This window comes from Bison bison, unplaced genomic scaffold, assembly GCF_000754665.1.
Source record: "Bison bison bison isolate TAMUID 2011002044 unplaced genomic scaffold, Bison_UMD1.0 scf7180017864141, whole genome shotgun sequence".
Lineage (NCBI taxonomy): Eukaryota > Metazoa > Chordata > Mammalia > Artiodactyla > Bovidae > Bison > Bison bison.
Genome location: NW_011494713.1, coordinates 2,148,677 through 2,168,331, shown reverse-complemented (window position 1 = coordinate 2,168,331; position 19,655 = coordinate 2,148,677). Strand labels below are relative to the sequence as shown.

The 19,655-nt window shown below is 41.8% G+C and overlaps 1 protein-coding gene across 3 annotated transcripts in view; it reads right to left on the bottom strand.

Annotated features, from left to right (window-relative positions):
- The window catches only part of SLC28A3 (solute carrier family 28 (concentrative nucleoside transporter), member 3), a 77,524-nt gene that overhangs the window by 35,635 nt on the left and 22,234 nt on the right, over positions 1-19,655 (bottom strand). For all 3 annotated transcript variants that reach the window (XM_010840051.1, XM_010840052.1, XM_010840049.1), the window contains 2 exons: positions 5,082-5,180; positions 1,173-1,255 (listed from right to left, as the gene is read on the bottom strand). In XM_010840051.1, coding sequence (XP_010838353.1) covers positions 1,173-1,255; positions 5,082-5,180 — 182 coding nt within the window. The remainder of the gene's footprint in view (positions 1-1,172; positions 1,256-5,081; positions 5,181-19,655) is intronic.

The following is a 19,655-nucleotide window of genomic DNA, read 5'->3' as shown; positions in this document are numbered from 1 at the left end:
TTCACTCTCCACTTTCACTTTCATCAAGAGGCTTTTAAGTTCCTCTTCACTTTCTGCCATAAGAGTGGTGTCATCTGCATAGCTGAGGTTATTGATATTTCTCCCGGCAATCTTGATTCCAGTTTGTGTTTCTTCCAGTCCAGCGTTTCTCATGATGTACTCTGCATATAAGTTAAATAAACAGGGTGACAATATACAGCCTTGATGAACTCCTTTTCCTATTTGGAACCAGTCTGTTGTTCCATGTCTAGTTCTAACTGTTGCTTCCTGACCTGCATACAAATTTCTCAAGAGGCAGATCAGGTGTTCTGGTATTCCCATCTCTTGAAGAATTTTCCACAGTTTATTGTGATCCACACAGTCAAAGGCTTTGGCATAGTCAATAAAGCAGAAATAGATGTTTTTCTGGAACTCTCTTGCTTTTTCCATGATCCAGCAGATGTTGGCAATTTGATCTCTGGTTCCTCTGCCTTTTCTAAAACTGCTTGAACATCAGGAAGTTCACGGTTCACATATTGCTGAAGCCTGGCTTGGAGAATTTTGAGCATTACTTTACTAGCATATGAGATGAGTGCAATTGTGCGGTAGTTTGAGCATTCTTTGGCATTGCCTTTCTTTGGGATTGGAATGAAAAGTGACCTTTTCCAGTCCTGTGGCCACTGCTGAGTTTTCCAAATTTGCTGGCATATTGAGTGCAGCACTTTCACAGCATCATCTTTCAGGATTTGGAATAGCTCAACTGGAATTCCATCACCTCCACTAGCTTTGTTCATAGTGATGCTTTCTAAGGCTCTAGGTCAGATCTTCCCGACCCAGGGATCGAACCCGGGTCTCATGAGTTTCAGGCAGAGGTTTTAACCTCTGAGCCACCAGGGAAGTCTTATGATAAATTATAATTAATGTTAAAAATTAGATGAGAATAAAAAAGTGGCAAAACTACTTTGCTTAGGAGGTACTGTTCATGCTTAGTCACTCCATGGACAGTAATCTGCCAGGCTCCTCTGTTCCTGAGGATTCTCCAGGCAAGAATACTAGTGTGAGTTGCCATGCCCTCTCCCAGGGGATATTCCAAAACCAGAGATTGAATCCAGGTCTCCTGAATTGCAGGTGGATTCATTACTGTCTGAGCCACCAGGGAAGCCCAAGAACATTTCTATGGTTTGAACCTGTACCCTTTTCGATGTGTTTCTTGATCATCCTCCTCTTCTTCATCCTTTCTTAGAGAATCCTGCCCGATGGTGATGTGCTCTTCTACCTGGAAATCAAACACGGGGACAGAGATGGATGATGAGAATGCTGAGCATAATGGACTCTGATCTATTTTGCTCAGAATTTGGTAAGGAAATTTTTCCAAATGATTTAAATTACTTTAAAATTATTATGCAAGATGATGTCTCCAATTATCAACTGCTCAGAGATTTTTCCCCTTGTCACAAAAAAATCTAGGTTCATTCATCTCTCCCTTTACTTGAAAGGAGCCATTGGTATTTTCTCCATTTCTTCAGCCAATGGGCTAATATCTCTGCTTTTAGTTCCTATCTCTACTGTAATCATTCAGTTCCCGCTCTGTTTTCAGACCAGTGTTCAATGAAGTTAATACCAAAGGCTACATAAATCTCCCTTTATATTCTGTTAGCCCCAGTTTCCAGAAAACTGAGACTAAGGCTGTTTTTATTTTCCTGGCAGCCCAAGGCTTGGTCTTCTGATATGGACAGTAGCTCAGCATCTTCCATAGCTGTTAAACTACCCTTGGGAACTAGGGTTCTTCTATCAATTGGGTTAAGGGGAAATATTTCCTCACTCAACTAGCCCTTGCTCTAGTTACTGAGTGATGTATATGCCTGGGCTTCCCTGGTGGCTCAGACAGTAAAGAATCTGCCTGCAACGCAGGAGACCCGAATTCAATCCCTGGATCAGGAAGGTCCCCTGGAGAAGGGAATGGCTATCCACTCCAGTATTCTTGCCTGGAGATTTCCATGGACAGAGGTGCCTGGTGGGCTACAGTCCATGGGTCACAAAGAGTCAGACACGACCAAGCAACTTTCACCTTTTCTTTTTCGTACCTGCGCTATCTTTTTCTTTGGGGTGGAGGGTGTTGTACAGCATGTGGGATCTTAGTTTCCCAACTAGGGATGGAACCCATGCCCGCTGCATTGGAAGCATAGAACCTTAACCATTGGACTGTCCTGCTGGGAAGTTCCAACCTGGGATATCTTTTATGGACAATCTTCATAAGTACTGTTGGAGCTCTTAAGCATCCATGACCCATTCTATTCTTGTGATGGTGGGAAGGATTTCCTGCCTCCCATCATTCTGTGATAATGTCTCAAACAGGTCCAGCTATTGTAAGCAAAGGCAAGGGAAGGTTGGGAGGGAGTAGGCAGCTGTTGGAGAAGGCAATGGCACCCCACTCCAGTACTCTTGCCTGGAAAATCCCATGGACGGAGGGCCTGGTGGGCTGTAGTCCATGGGGTCGCTAAGAGTCGGACACAACTGAGCGACTTCACTTTCATTTTTCACTTTCATGCATTGGAGAAGGAAATGGCAACCCACTCCAGTGTTCTTGCCTGGAGAATCCCAGGGACGGGGGGAGCCTCGTGGGCTGCCATCCATGGGGTCGCACAGAGTCAGACATGACTGAAGTGACTTAGCAGCAGCAGCAGCAGGCAGCTATTAAGCAGTTTTGAACATGCTCAAGAGGTATAATGCCAAATCTCAGACTTAGTTTGTTGCCAGATCCCATGAGGCTTTCATTTCTCTTTAACAACAACAACAAAACCCATGGAAATTAGTTATTAGCATGTCTCTGAAAGGATCCTCAAAGATTATCTTGTCCTTTGAGGCTAAACTCCCATTATGCTCCTGATTCAGGCTGCCTCCAGGTCGTGGGCTGGGCCTCAGGCACAAGGATGGTTGTAATAGAGACCAGCTGAGTCCAGGCTGCAGCTGCAAAGGTCAGGGGTTCAGAGAAGCCCTTCTCATTTTCCCCCACCTAACGCTACACCTGGCCAAGAGAAAAAGTTTGGTAAAATTTTCACTTAAATGATCTTCATCATTATTTTCTTTGACTAAAATTGTCCCAAGTTACTTACCATATGGAATGTCTAGTATTTTCTTTGTTTTCTCTTTTGGTCTTTTCAACCCCTTTTCATCTTTGAAACAAGACAAAACAAAACAACAAAACCTTCCTGACCCCACAGTCATGGGACATCTACACTCCCTCCTTCCCTTGACAGTCAAACCACTTGAAAGAACTGTCCTTACGTTCAGAGACATTCCATATCCTGTTCACTTCTCAACTCTCTGTGACCAAACTTTTACTGAGATGGCTTCTGCTAAGGTCACTGCCAAGGTCACCTAAGGACCACTGTGACCAAACCAGTAGCTACTCCTCAGTCTTCATATTTCTATTTATAATAATACTTAATTTTTGTTTTTGACTTTTTTTGTGAAACAATTTCTAAACCAAGACTTTTAAGAGCATATTTTTTTTAGGTTCATAGCAAAATTGAGAGGAAGGTTCAGTTTTCTCATATATTTTTGCCCCCTACCTCATGCAGCCTTTCCCATTATTGACTTCTCCACCAAAGTGGTACATTTGTTACAACTGATGGACCCATGAAGTCTATAGTTTACATCAGGGCTTATTCTTGATGTTGTACATTCTATGGGCTTGCTCAAATGTTTAATACCAGGTAACAACCATTATAATATCATGCAGAGTATTTTCACCATCCTGAGAATCCCCTGTGCCTATTCGTCCTTCCCTCCCTCCCACCTTCCCTCCCATCTGGGCAGCCAGTGATCTTTCTGCTGTTCCCATAGTTTGCCTTCTCCAGAATGTCATTTAGTTTAAACTACACAGTATGGAGTCTTCTCAGATTGCTTCTGTTAGTAATACATATGTAATGGTCCCTCATTTCTTTTGATGTCTTGATAGCTAATTTGTTTTTAGTGCTGAATAATATTGCATTGTCTGGATGGACCACCATTCATTTATCCATTCACCTACTGAAGGATATTTTGGTTGCTTTTAGGTTTTGGTGATTATGAATCAAGCTTGTATAATCATCCATGTACAGGCTTTTGTCTGAAAAGAAGTATTATCTTCTCTCTCTCTCTCTTTTTTTTTTTGGTTGAAGAACACTTACTGATATGAACACTTTAGAATATATTAAGTGAAATAGACAATTACCAAATAATATGAAAGCACAATCCCAATATACCTGACATGCACATAGGTGTACAGGTAACTTGGATTGAAACAAGCTACATTCCAATATGTTAGACACTGATTTTTTTTCTGGAATTACAGTTCATTATTTGTCTTCCAAATTTTGCTGCAATAGTATTTCAAATTTTCTACTTCAAATAAGCTATTTATTTATCATGAGCAAACTCCCCCTAAAATATGGCACCCCCCAAAAATTACTTTTTAAAGGATGATATACATGGGTAATTTGCTCCCTTTTAAGCAGCAGGTTTTTTTTCAAATGAGACCCTTACATCTGTAGCTTATATAATACTGTACATCAACTATACTTCATAAAAATTTAATTAAAAAATCTATAATCAGTGAAAATATCCTTCAAAAATGAAGACATAATATAGATATTTTCAGGCAAACAAAAAAATAAGATCCTACCCAGAATTCAATATATAAAAGAAATAAGAGGTTTTGTCACAGAGCACCTCAACTTGCTGTGTACAGTTAGATGTCATTGAGGGGCCCTAGGGTGTCACAAACACAGTTTTAGAACCGTGTCTTAGAACCTTCCTCTTGTCTGCCTCATTTACTTTAAAATTGAGATGTTTTTGTTGAAGCCAGTGCTTTCTGTCTTAGGATGGAATTTGGAATGTGCAATCACGAAGTGTCAGAGCAAGCCTGGGTACTCTCTCCATCAGAGAGGACAGGTGTATAAACACAAAATCTTTGTTTGTGCATATGTGTTTTCCTTATGATCCTGCCATACCCACTCTAATTGCCATTTAACTTGTTCCTCTGAGTGCCAGACTTTCAGTCCCTATAGCTGTTGCATGGCAGTTGCCGTGGTGACAGATTCACTGTTTTCCAGTCATACCTGTTTGCCATTTTCATGCTCTCTGTTTTGCACAACTCTGTTCCTTAGTGAGTGGTCATTTCCTGATGGGTTCTGGTTTTCAAAGCCATCTTCATCATTCTAAGAAAAAATACAGGATTGCAAAAATAAAATTTCAGAGCCAAAAAAGAAATGTTCTTTCAATGAATGATACTCAAAGACTTTTGAGGGATGGGACAACAAAGATGAAGTGTTTAGATGAGTCAGCTGATTAAAGAAAGAAACAATGAATCTTAGTACTTAAAGAAATAGAAATGACTATAAAAAAATTTGAAAATTTACTATCTGTAAAAGCCACATAAGGAAAAAGATTATCTCAGTCTAGAAATGTAAATCCTTTTGTTTTCTTGCCTTTTTTTTTTTGGCTGTGAAATCTTAGTTCCCTGACTAGGGACTGACCCCAAGCCCCTTGCAATGGAAGCACAGAGCTCTAACTACCGGACAGCCAGGGAGTTCTCTAAATCCTTTTGTTTTCTAATTTAATCTAAGGATACCTATGGTTGCTGGTACCAAAAATATGTTTTAGTTAAAAATTTAGATGACTTATATTTCACATATTTTTTCCTTGAAAGATATGAATGCTGTAAGTACAAGACTAACAAAAGCTTAAATGTTTTGTATTTTTCCACTTCTTTGATTATACATGTTCCTGAGCAGTTTCTCTGCTTTTAATCTTTCTTTACTTCAGATCTGTATGTAAATTCCTTCTATGCTACTCTTTCTACATAATAAAATGCGACTCCTGGGCTCTGGAGTCAATTGCACACTCCTCAGCACAGTTCAGGGTTGCTCGATCCTGTTCATTCGTCTTACTCCGCTCCCCTTGCAGGCACCACGAAGGAACACCCACCCAAACAGAACTATGTGCCCTTCTCCAGGCCCAGATTAAGTTTTCCTGCCTTCTGTCTGAGATGCTTTCTATCCTGCAAAACAACCTACAAAATATTAGCAGTTCCTTCTAAACAAGATTTAAAGATAAAGCATGGTTCAACTACAAAAGATGATGATCTGAAAAATGCATGTGTTGTACTGACAGTCACTACTTATATTTGAAACATGCATGATTTTTGTTGGTGTTGTTATGATGGAAAAGATTGGTGTGGTCCAACTTGAAGAAGACAGAAGGAAGAAGGTTGCTGGGACTAGGCTATGTAGCCTTCCAATAAGCAGAGCTGAGATGAGAGTGCAGCTTTCCAACCTCCTTTTCAACACTTCACACAGACTTTCAAATTATAAAATGAAACAAAATATAGTTAACTGTGGGCTGGATAATTTTATTCTTAGACGTTGGATTTGTGAGATGTTAAAATGTGTTCTGTTTGGTTTAAAGCATTCTCTGGTAGTAATGAGCATGATAAAAAATGCCTTCTTCTGCGAGACCAATTTGGCTTTAACTTTTTCTGATTTTTCTTTTACAAACTGAGTAGGGTTTTCTCTTGGAGGTGTGTCTTGACCGCTAGACAAACACTTGGCTCATTTTTCCTTTACCTTTTTGGGATGGGTCCAATCTTTGTCCCATCTCTTCCCCAACTAGCCTTTTTAGATGGCATTTTATTCCAAGTAAGGCCGCAGATAGATAAACAGTGTCAGATAGGTGCTTTTATCTTTTCTAGAAATGTTTCCTGCTAGCCTTGTCAGCTGTGACATTGATTTGAAAAAGAAACAAGTGTGTGAGTTTGATTATTATTTTTAGCCATGTAGGATCTTCCACCAGGGATGGAACCCATGCCCCACTGCACCACCAGGCAAGTCCCTCTGTGAGTTTCATTTTAACTTTAGATCTCTGGCTGGCCCCACAGATCTAGGGGAAAAAAGTACAATTCCAACTTGTAATGTATGTTCCAAACCTGCAACTCCTGCTTGGAAGGCAGATTCTTTGCCTCTGAGCCATCTGGGGATCCCCTATTGGAACACAGGACTGTATAAACGTGAATAAAGTCTAACTTCCAGCACTCTGATTTATGCATAAAAGTCTTGTGGCCAAACTGCTTTTTTTGTGTGTTACAAATGCTTACACCTTACTTTAGCCCAGCTCCTTGCTTATAACTTCCATGAGTGCTGAAAATTTACTTAATAAAAAGCTAAAAATAAAACCCAACAGGAGTTGGAAAAACAGGACCTAGGTAACTGAGGGGGGGTTGGTCCTTTGGGTCCCTAAATACACAGGTGACACCGGGCAGGTCACATCTTTCTACCACTATGTCCACCCATCTACACGACAGTTTCCGCTTGGTATTCTCAGGGTCCATTTCCAACTCCTATCATTTTCTGGCTCCAAGAGCTTCTGCTTCTAGGTGCTGATTACTCCTGCCACCTAGTGGCAGAATTGGAGACTTCCTTGAGCAGCTTGGTGCGGGATGGAGCTGACCTTTTATAGGGTTAATGCAAGAGGAGAGGGGTGGGGGTGGCAGTGTAGGGGTTGAGTGAGGGGTAGAGTGGGCACCTCTGGACATGTAATGGGATTGTTTTACCCCCACTATAGTACATGCTTTGGCTTTTCAGCGTTGTTCAGAAGAACAATATCTCCCAGTTGGGGATTTTCAACAGAAGCAAAGGTGTTTCTGGGTGTTAATTGGTGCCTGAAAAATGACCCTTAAAATACCTGTTTATCTGCTTCTTTTTAAATTGGAGTCCTATGTGCTATAATAGGTGGCCCATAATTACTTCTTAGCCCATTGTTTTTTTTTTTTCCCCATCTATTTAGCAATTCGGATTGAAAGATATCATAGTACACTGGACTCCTACAACCATGACTGTATTCTGAGGCATACCTGCTCCCTGAATGGGTAACAACGTTGTGGGTGTGGTGTATGAGTACTCTAAGCAATTTACAGCACAGCACTTTTAACTTCTCTACTTAACCTTAGTGGCTGTGTGTCCTAAGGGGATGATCTTGGATTGGGCCCCTGCTGGAGGGCAGATCCTTGAGCCAGGAGTACTTGGTGTTTGGGCTTGTTCCCCTACCTTGTCTTTTTAATCTTGCATTTCCATGTGGTTCAAGCAACTATAGATCCACAGTCGGTGTTCCAGGGAGTACAGATGGACAGAAGCCTTTTAAGTTAATTTCTTCCTTTCATTCAGTTTCTAAACCACACAACTTCTAGAACATAGTCCTGAAAACTGAAATCACCCTCCTCCCCACTGGCATCTATTTGTGGGTGGGAGGGGTCTCCTATAGAATTTTAGCTGAACACATCGCCACCCAAAATAAAGGTGACAATTGCAAGCTTCCCTTTTAACTAGATTCTGGTCAATGAAATGTAAATAGAAGTGGAGCCCTGAGTTGGGCAACTTGGGGATGCTCCTTAATATATGGCTGGCAGGTCCTCTTTATTCCTTCTAGCCTCTCCTCTGTCCCGCTGCCTGGTGGTGGGTGGTTCCAACTGGGTCATGAACACAAAGGCCCCATCCTTGTGATGTCAAAGTGGTGAACTAGAGGGGCCTTGGGCCCCTGGAAAACTTTAGCTCCCACTCTGCCTCTGCACGACCCACCTCCTGCCTTATCTGCAGGAAATACACTTCTCCCTTATTACTTTTGGTTTTTGCTTTTATGTACACCTGAGCTTACATAATATTTAGTGGGTTCAAGATACTGTATGAAACCTTTACAGCATTTTGCATTTGATCTATAGAGGCCTGTGAGGTGACTATTGGGATCACCCTTTTTACAGATGGGGAAACTAAGGCAAAGATAAGTAAATTCCCTGACTCATGTACAACCAGAAGTACAGAAGATGGTATCTGAGTTAAGACTTTCCAACCTCAGGCCCTAATATACTCGTAGAGTTTAGCCAGTGGGCCAAGGCCTTTTGGCCTTGGGAATGTCTAAAGACATCGTAGTATACCTACAGATTGAATTCCCTTTCAATTAAGAAAGCCTGATTTGGACTATAGCTATTAACATTAGCTTAGAGTAGAAATGACAGAGATACTTAAGATTCCAGAAAGGCTGGGGTCACTTTTAAACTTGTTTTAGGTTCTGGCAGTCATTTCTTATGCCAGCATGATGGCCTTCCTACCTTAGACAGCTTCTAAGTCAACTTTGCCCTTTAAATAACATGAGTGGGCACGCCTGCATTTGTGGGCAGGTCATGTCTCCGTGGGGGGCTTCCCTGGTGGCTCAGATGCTAAAAAATCTGCCTCCAATGTGGGAGACTCAAATTCAATCCCTGGGTCAGGAAGATTCCCCTGGAGAAGGGAATGGCAACCCACTCCAGTATTCTTGCCTGGAGAACTCCATGGACAGAGGAGCCTGACGGGCTACAGTCCATGGCTTCGCAAAGAGTCGGACATGACTGAGTGACTAAGGCCAGCATAGTACATGTCTCCATAATGAATGTAATATTCTTTCTTCTTTTAACCATGCCTGCTCCACTCACTTGGTCTCTCTCTTCCACTGTGGCCCTGATTGAACCAACATGGCTTCCATTTCTCAGCTGCAGTGTCTCTATCGAGACTCAGTATCACTGTACCAGGAGGGCCTTTCTTTCCACTTTCCTTATACAAACTGCTCTGGCCTCATGTGGTCTGACTAGGGGTCTGGCCTTGCTGAGGCAGGCACTGCTTGGCTTTGAGACCTGGAGCAAGAACGGAAATCTTCCTCCAAGGAGACTTTGACCCTAATCTTTGGCTGGACGTAGAACGTATAGGTTTATCCAAGATGAGATTTCCCAGCAGGCAGAGCGATGTTGACAAGGAGCTCCAGGAATTGCTGTGACGTTCCTTAATTTGTTCTAGGGTTTGGCATTACATAGCAAGTTTTAGGAGGTGTTTGATAATATACCTTGGGTGGAGGGTTTTATACTGCTCAAACAGGTTAGATTGGTGATCTAGGTTGCTTATTTTCCATGTATTTAATATGTATATAAGACTGTGGTGGTAGTGGTGGTTTAGTCGCTAAATTGTGTCTGACTCTTATAACCCCATGGACTGTAACCTGCTAGGCTCCTCTGTCCATGGAAATTTCCCAGGCAAGAATACTGGAGTGGGTTGCCATTTCCTTCTCCAATATGTGTGTATCTATTTCCAAATCTCTGTCCACCTTTAATGCAAACTTCCTCAAAGTGTTATTCATGCTTTACAGCCTAGGCCCTAGGCATAGAAACTGGTTTTTAGCTGTACAGGCTAGTTGTGTTTTCTCAATAGGATACCATAAAGGCCCACAGCAAAACAGATAGAGAACCAAGCAGACTGAGGGTCACCACTTTCCTTGCTTTGATTTAATCCCTGTGTTTCCATACCAACACCTGAGACCTGAAGGACATTTGCCTGATTTATCTCTGTGTTTGTTTCCGAAGTACCTGGTGTTTGGCAGAAATGCTCTGTAGCTGTGCTGGGGGAGATATGTGCTTGGAGAGATATACAGTGGTCAACCACCCAGAGCTGGCTCTGACGTGACCACAGGAAGGCGCCTGCAAAGATGAAACCCGGAAGTATCCAAGAGTTACCTCTGCTTCATCACCCAAAGCGGGGATTTGTACTCTGCTAGGTGCAATTGGTGGAGAAGGAAATGGCAACGCTCCAGTGTTCTTGCCTGGAGAATCCCAGGGACCGGGGAGCCTGGTGGGCTGCCGTCCACGGGGTCACACAGAGTCAGACACGACTGAAGCGACTTAGCGGCAGCAGCACCAGGTGCAACTGGTGCCGTGTGCAAAGGAGCATGGAAGACTGAGCGTGCCCTGGTTGCCCCTGGAAATCTCCACCCCTTTCCTAGAGCCTGATGACCTACCTCCTGGTCCTGGGAATTCCCTGACTGCTCTCCCTCCGGGAAGAAGGTACCTTTAGAATGTGAGCTCCCCTTCTCTATTCTCTGGCAAAGCCTGTCTTGCTTGCACCAAACTCAGTTTCATTATCGGCAGCATAAACTTGGGCAGCAAAGAACTCCCCGACCAAGCCAGGAGTGTTTCAGTTTGACTAAACCCCCAAGAGGGGTGGCCTTGTGTCTAATTTGGTAATAGAAGCAACAACGTGGTACATTCTGAGAGGCAGGGACACCTTAAATATTGCCACGGATGTTGACGTCCCAATGCCTGCAATGAAAATGGGAATGTGATGTCATTTGGACTTGGGACTGGGTAAATCTGTATTTTACCCCCTGGACTCTGAGCTGAGAAGCCAGATACTCTGTCCTTTGTTCTCTGATGAGTACCAACTGCCCAGCACAGTGCCAGGCTCAGAAGTGCTCAATGACTGTTTTAGAATCATACATTAACAGATAAAACAGTGTCTCTACAAGCAGTAACCCACCCGAAGTGACTCAGATGGTGAAGAATCCGCCTGCAATGCAGGAGACTGGGGTTTCATCCCAAGGTCAAGAAGATCCCCTGGAGAAGGGCATGGCAACCCACTCCAGTATTCTTGCCTGGAGAATCCCATGGACAGAGTAGCCTGGTGGGCTACAGACCATGGGTTCGCAAAGAATCCAACACAACTGAGCGACTAACACTAACCAGTGGTGGGGGCTAGCACAAGACTGCTCTCTCTCCTTCCTTAAGAAGGTCATCTTGTGTTCTGATATTCTTAGCCTTAAGTGTCTAAGTGAAGGTGTCAGTAATACATCTCCAATTTCGGCTGCTTTTCTGAGTTTCTTCAAGTGATCTAACCTTTCTGTATCCATTTCTCTGAAAATGGATAAGGACTAGACTCCAACCAGTCCATCCTAAAGGAGATCAGTCCTGGGTGTTCATTGGAAGGACTGATGCTAAAGCTGAAACTCCAATACTTTGGCCACCTCATGCGAAGAGTTGACTCATTGGAAAAGACCCTGATGCTGGGAGGGATTGGGGGCAGGAGGAGAAGGGGACAACAGAGGATGAGATGGCTGGATGGCATCACTGACTCGATGGACATGAGTTTGAGTGAACTCTGGGAGTTGGTGATGAACAGGGAGGCCTGGCGTGCTGCAATTCATGGGGTCGCAGAGTCAGACATGACTGAGCGACAACTATAGAGCAACTACTTCAAATAATAACTTAAAATTCCAAAATGCAATACAAATAGATCATAGGCAATGACTCAGCATAAATCTCAGGCAACTGCTTCTTGGGATATTGATAAATTATCTATATGAATTGTGGCTGCATTATGATTAAAAAGCTTGAGTTCCATAGTCACACTTGGGTTCAAATCCAGCCTTAATTTCTTGAGGCCTCATACTCTATTACATGGGAACACAGCATTCTTTACTTAACTAAGGGGGCTGTGTGGTCAGTCTGGTGCCACTCATAGTAAGTACTTTGAAAGTATTGACTTTCTTCTTCTTTTTTTTTAATGTTAATTTTATGGTTTAGTTTGCTACTTGCTTGCTTGTTCTGGGGCATTTAGTCACTTTGTTCTCTTATTAAAATTCAGCTTGTAAAAGTCAACATCTGTTTTGTGAATCTAATTTCTTCAAATTACCATTATTACCCCCAACCCCACCACTTATCCACCTATCTATCTATCATCTATTTAAAAAATCTACAAATGTCAACTATTTTAAGACTATTCCTGGGACTTCCCTGGTGGACCAGTGGTTAAGACACTGACTTCCAAGGCCAGGGGCATAGGTTTGATCCTGGTTTGGAGAGCTAAGATCCCATATGTTTTGAGGTGCAGCCAAAATAAAATAAAAATTTTAAAAGGCCATTACTTCCTAATATTTTCTTCCAAGTTGCATGAGCATTGCCTTGGAATGGTTGCATTTTCAAAGGCAGTATTCCAGAAGCCTCTAAACTTTACCTATTGCTCCTGACCCTTTTGACTCATACAACGTCTGGCTCAAGTCTTGGGTTTACGTAATCCTTAATGTGAGATGATGGTCACTGGCTAGACTGCTCCTCTGTGAAACATTTCAGTTCTTCCTGCCAAGCCTGTGTGGGTTGACAGATTGGGTGCAATATCGTGGGAGGCAAGCACCTGACCAGCCTGGGGCTCATTGTCACACTGCCCTGGCACAATCCTCTGTTACCTCTGAATGCTCTAGTGGGAGCTCTGAGTTGGGTGCAAGGTGTCAGGGCTACAGAACACTGATGACATTCTCCCCTCATGATCTTTGTGAGCCAGAGGCAAGGGGAACCTCTAAGGATAGAAATATAAGGAAAAATAGAAACAGGCAGAGTTCTATACCTGGAGGAGAAAAATTAGAGGAAGGTTTTATTTGTTGGATTAAAAAGAATACTTTTAAGCATGCAAATACTCATGGACTATGACTTCTGTGAACTTTCTAAGAATGTTTTTTTGAATGGACCATTTTTAATGTCTGTATTGAATATATTACAAAATTGGTTCTGCTTTATGTGTTGTTGTTTTTTTTTTTTTTGCTTTTTTAAAAAAATTATTTATTTATTTTAGTTGGAGACTAATTACAATATTGTGGTGGTTTTTGCAATTCATTGACATGAATTAGTTTTTTGGCCATGAGATACGTGGGCTTTTAACTCTCTAGCCAGGGGACAAACTTATACCCGGTGCGTTGGAAGGCGAAGTCTTAACCACTGGACCACCAGGGAAGTCCCTGGTGAGCTTTGTTGAGGAAACTTCTCAAGGAAAAAATAGCCAAATGGAGAAATTTTGGCAAAATAAGTGATAGTATGTTTTGAATCTATTTTTAATGAATCAAAACCCCAAACAATTTAGGGATTAAGATTCCAGGACAAATTATAAACATTATAACCCCTACTAATGTAGAAAAAATGATCAGAGCACCGCTTGAGGGAGGAGGAAATAAAAAGATCAATGATAGGCTAAGTAGGCCTGTTTCCTCAACGTTTAATTTCTGGAACTGGAAGAGATTTTAAATAGCAGTGTTTAAAGTAGAAAGGTAAATGCTAAAACATATATAGTCAGCCAAAATCAAGTGATGGAAGAGAAGGAAATAAAATAATGGAAAGTAGAAAATATACAAATTCTGTGATCATTCACAATTTTAAGTTGGTTATAAAAGGAACCATTAAAATAAACAAACAAATACATCTTCAGAAGAAACCAAACAAAAATATAACTAAACCAGACAATGAAAAGATTAAAAAAAAATTACAACCTGAAATATGATGAGAGGAGCTTTTTTTTTTTTTGAAAGTCGCTCAGTTGTGTCTGACTCTTTGTGACAGTATGTGGTCCATGGAATTCTCCAGGCCAGAATACTGGAGTGGATAGCCTTTCCCTTCTCCAGGGGATTTTCCCAACCCAGGGATTGAACCCAGGTCTCCCACATTGCTGGCAGATTCTTTACCAGCTGAGTCACAAGGGAAAACCAAGTATACTGGAGTGGGTAGCCTATCCCTTCTCCAGCGGATCTTCTAGACCCAAGAATTGAACTGGGGTCTCCTGCATTGCAGGAGGATTCTTTACCAACTGAGCTATCAGGGAGAAGAGCTAAGAGCAAGCAAATCAGTTTGAGTCAGATAGAATAACAGAACACAACCATATACTGAAAATGACTCAGTGGTCATCATCTTAATCAATCCAGGCTGAATAGAGCACAAGAAATTCAATGACTATGTCCAAAAAAATACCAGTGGTCAAGGTACACTCACACTCTTTAATGTATGGCCATCTATATACAAGTGGCATGGATTAATAAGGGAAACAGGGAGAAAAATTTAGACATGTTTAGAAAGACATTGAGAGAACACTTTCAGTCTATGAGAAATCAAATGGGAAAGCAAGGATAAAGGAAAACCAAAATAACAGAGAATAGAAATCTAACATCTCTTGAACTCCAATAAAAAATATATATTGTGGCTGAGATGGCTAGTTGTCCCCAAAATCTATTCTTCCCCATTTCCTTTAGAAACACAACTCTGAATTTTAGCAGGACCTATGATTTCCCAGAAAAGGGCATGTTTCCTAACCTTCCAGCAGTTCTGATGAAGTCTGCCTTTGTGACTGAAGCTATGTACAACTTCTGGGAGCTGTTCTAGGGCAGGACAGTGGGTGGAGCTGACATAGCCATTTCAGAATGCTTTTAAAAACATAAAATTAAATATATAGGATTAAAAGGAAGCCAATTATATTGAAATACCAGTTATTAAAATATTGAAATTAATTTGTGATAGGATAACATATATGCATCTCTATTAACACATTATAAAACAAGGAAAAAAAAACCCAACAAGGTCCAGTGGCAAGTTCCAATAACCACATTAATTTCAATGCCATGGATGCAAATTATGCAACAGATATGAATTCTTTTTTCTACTTGTATTTACTAACTCACTGTAGTGAGGCTCCTGTCACATACATTTCAAACATGAGGTTCGATCTCCCCTTGGTTTATGGAGTGGAATGTGCTCCTTTCTCATCAGGCCCGTTGGGAAGGTCTCCCTGCCCACTCTCCAGCTGATGTATCTCTTAGTTATGAAGCCACCATAAATGAACACATCTGGGAGAATATGGACCTTTTTTAAAAAATCTTATTTGTCCCTGGAGGTCCTGGTTTTATGTCTGATTCTATTCACCTTGCTGCTGCTGCTGCTAAGTCGCTTCAGTCGTGTCCGACTCTGTGCGACCCCATAGACGGCAGCCCACCAGGCTTCTCCATCCCTGGGATTCTCCAGGCAAGAACACTGGAGTGGGTTGCCATTTCCTTCTCCAATGCATGAAAGTGAAAAATGAAAGTGAAATCACTCAGTCGTGTCTGACCCTTCGTGACCCTACCAGGCTCCTCCATCCATAGGATTTTCCAGGCAAGAGTACTGTAGTGGGTTGCCATTGCCTTCTCCGTCTATTCACATTAACATCCAGTAAATTTACTAGTGAGATAAATCACATAATGCCCAGGAATGAAGAACTTTGCGTTTGATTCTTATAGATTCTTGAAATAAGGAGAAAATGATTGATGGTTAAGCTTCCTGCTTAATTGTCTGAGGCTGACATCATATGATTTTTCTAAATGACTTTTTTTCTATCAGAAATCATCAGAGTCCTGCTGCTGCTGCTGCTGCTGCTAAGTCGCTTCAGTCGTGTCCGACTCTGTGAGACCCCATAGACGGCAGCCCACCAGGCTCTGCCGTCCCTGGGATTCTCCAGGCAAGAACCCTGGAGTGGGTTGCCATTTCCTTCTCCAATGCATGAAAGGGAAAAGTGAAAGTGAAGTTGATCAGTCGTGTCCGACTCCTTGCGACCCCATGGACTGCAGCCTACCAGGCTCCTCCGTCCATGGGATTCTCCAGGCAAAAGTACTGGAGTGGGGTGCCATTGACTTCTCCTGGGTTATATTTAAAAGATGAAATGTAGATTATTTTCCAGTGTAATTCTGGAACCCGACCAGACCAAGCTCAGGTAGACTGGAGAGTGGTTGTTGCATGCAACGTCCACTTGGTGGTGCCACTCCCCTGATGCTGCTAGATAGAGGTGCCACGAAGGCCAACCCAAGGGCCCCCTCTGACTCTGGCAGTCTGGAAGCTGGAACCTGGTAAAAACCATTACTGTGACCTCATGTTTATATACTCTGAATGCTTACTTAATATCCTGTCTAGGGTGATTATATCTAATAAATAAATCCAGTCATTGGTAAAAAGCATTCTGAGATCACTGACCAAATCTGGGCCAAATTGAATACCAAAAAGTAAAAAATAAGAATAAAGTCTGTAACTTACTCACGCCAAAAAATAAGATGGAATGACAGATGGATAAAGGACAGCGTAGATGAAGAAATATGTGATAAATTGCAGTAAAATACAGATTGTAGGTGATGTGTTCACTACAAAACTCTCAACTTTTCTGTATGTTTGAAAAATTTCATAATATGATGTTGGTAATTAATTATAAGATGATGAATAAAAAGGAATATTAGTCCATAGTGATATTCAAAAAGAGAGAAAAAAGAAAAAAAGGGAAGTTCATTCTTTTCAAAAGAAAAGAATAAGGTAAGGAATATTGACAAAATTAAAGTCAACATTTTGCAAATCCTAAGGTAATAATTGATTGAGGAAAAGGTCATCAATGGATGCAAAAACCGTGGGGTGAAATGTACTGGGGACCTGAAGAATCACTGCTCAGATCACTTACTAACTAGAAAGAGAAAAATGTAACTTCATAATGGAATAGTCTACCAAGTTATCCCAATAGTGGAGTTAAATTTCTCTAGCACACATATGTGTATGTTTTCCTTTTTTCACATATGGTTTCTAGATCCTGGAACTAGTTAAAAGTCATATACATGTAGAATTGTACTCTCCTAGACATCACTGCCCTTCTGCTGGGCTGTCTTTCACTCTTAGTTTCTGATATCTGTACTTGATAATGTGTGATTATTTCAGCCTGGTTCCAATTTTCTATTATTGTTTCTTTTGCCTTTCTTTGACTTAAGTTGATTGTTTAAATATTTGAGGTCACTCCCATAAGAACTCCTAAGATATACTTGAGAGGGAGAGTCTCAAGACACCCACAGAGAAGCTAATCCTAGGAACAATAATATGACAACTTCTGTACTTCTTATTCTGGGTCAGGCACAGGGCTCTGTGCTTTCCCAGGAACTACTGTACTCAACCCCCTTTGCTCTTGATTTTCTAACATTTGCATCTTCAATAATTTTTTTTGTTATGTGAAGTCAAGAATTCTTCTCCCATTAAAAACCAGTTTTCTATCTGCACTTACTGGTTGCTATGGTCTGAATGTTTGTGTCCCCTCAAAACTCATTATGTTGAAATTCTAACCCTCAAAGATGATGGTATTAGGAAGTGGGGCCTTCAAGAGTTGCTTGAGTCATGAGGGTGGAGCTCTAATGATTGGGAATAATTACTGCCCTTGTGAAAGTAAGCGCACAGAAATCCCTACCCCTTCCACTACACAAGGACACAGGGATTTCAAGGGTGCTGACTATAAAACAGGAAGAAGGCTCACAATAGAACCATGACCATGCTGACACCCTGATCTTGGGCTTCCAGTCTCCAGATATAAATTTCTGTTATCTTTAAGCTACTGAGTTTGTGGTATTTTGTTACAACAGCCTGATTAGATAAGATACTGGTTTTCCGTTTTGCCTCATATTCATTCTTTAACCCATGCTGAACTGGCTTTCATTCCTACCATGCTAGAAATCACCCTTGCTAAAGTAAATCAATGGTTTCCATTTCCCTAAGTCCAGTTTTCATCGTACACAATGGACCAGGTACTCTTTGAAATGTTCTTGTCCCTGACTTCTGTGATCACATTTTGTTAGTTCTCCCCTACCATCTGGGCTTCTTCTTTTGTACTGTATAAGCCTTTTCACTCAACTCTTTACTGTTATGTACAGTTCCTTGGGGCTCCCTCCCAAGCACTCTCATCTACTCCTTAAACAAATACTTACTGTGCACCTACTATGGCAGAGACACTGTATTAGTTACTCGGCATTGCATATACAGCCCCTCTTCTTAGGAAGTTTAGAGGGAAGTGAAAGTGAAGTCACTCAGTCTTTGTGACCCCATGGACTGTAGCCTACCAGGCTCCTCTATCCACGGGATTTTCCAGGCAAGAGTACTGGAGTGGGTTGCCATTTCCTTCTCCAAAGCTGTCAACCATAAATTATTTAACTGATCACTTCATTATAGTCAGTATGCCAGCTAGTGATAGGGCTCAGTTGCTCAGTCGTGTCCGACTCTTTGCGGCCCCGTGGACTGTAGACTGCTAGGCTCCTCTGTCCATGGGGTTACCCAGGCAAGAATGCTGGAGGGGTTGCCATTTCCTCCTCCAGAGGATCTTTCTGACCCAGGGATCAAATGTGTCTCCTACATTGGTGGGTGGATTCTTTATCACTAGAAACACCTGAGAAGCCCCATAGTTGGTATAAGGACTATTGGAAAGTTCAAGGTACCACTTCAACAGGTTAATTGGAATAAATGTGGCTTTGTCTGAAATTCCAAAGATTCAACCCATTTAATCACAGGGGGAACCAGAAATGCTCTTATAAGCAAAACATCTTCTCACATTTGAGAAAAAAATTAATAAACAAGAATAAAATCTTTTTGAATTTATCAGTTGAAATTGAGGTTCTTCTTACTCTCGTTTCCTTCTCTGAAGTGTTTCACTAGGTAAATCTCTAGTCTGTCTGAAGGGATCAAAATTTAGGTGGCGAAGTGATTGCAGATTGTGTTTTGTTTATAAAAATGCTTCTACCTTGTGCCACGAGGCTGCTGGTGGAATTTCGGTAGGGCTCCTGATTGTCAAAGATCAAAAGATTAAGACATGTTGGCTATCTATATTTTGTTGCAACTTTTAAATGTACTTTGAACTTCCAAACCACATCATTCCAGCCTGATAGGACAAATATTCTTGGATCTTTGATTAAAACCTGGAATGATAGCTCAGTTCAGTTCAGTCGCTCAGTCGTGTCTGACTCTTTGCGACCCCATGAATTGCAGCACGCCAGGCCTCCCTGTCCATCACCAACTCCCAGAGTTCACTCAGACTCTCGTCCATCAAGTCAGTGATGCCATCCAGCCATCTCATCCTCTGTCGTCCCCTTCTCCTCCTGCCCCCAATCCCTCCCAGCATCAGAGTCTTTTCCAATGAGTCAACTCTTCGCGTGAGGTGGCCAAAGTACTGGAGTTTCAGCTTCAGCATCATTCCCTCCAAAGAAACCCCAGGGCCGAG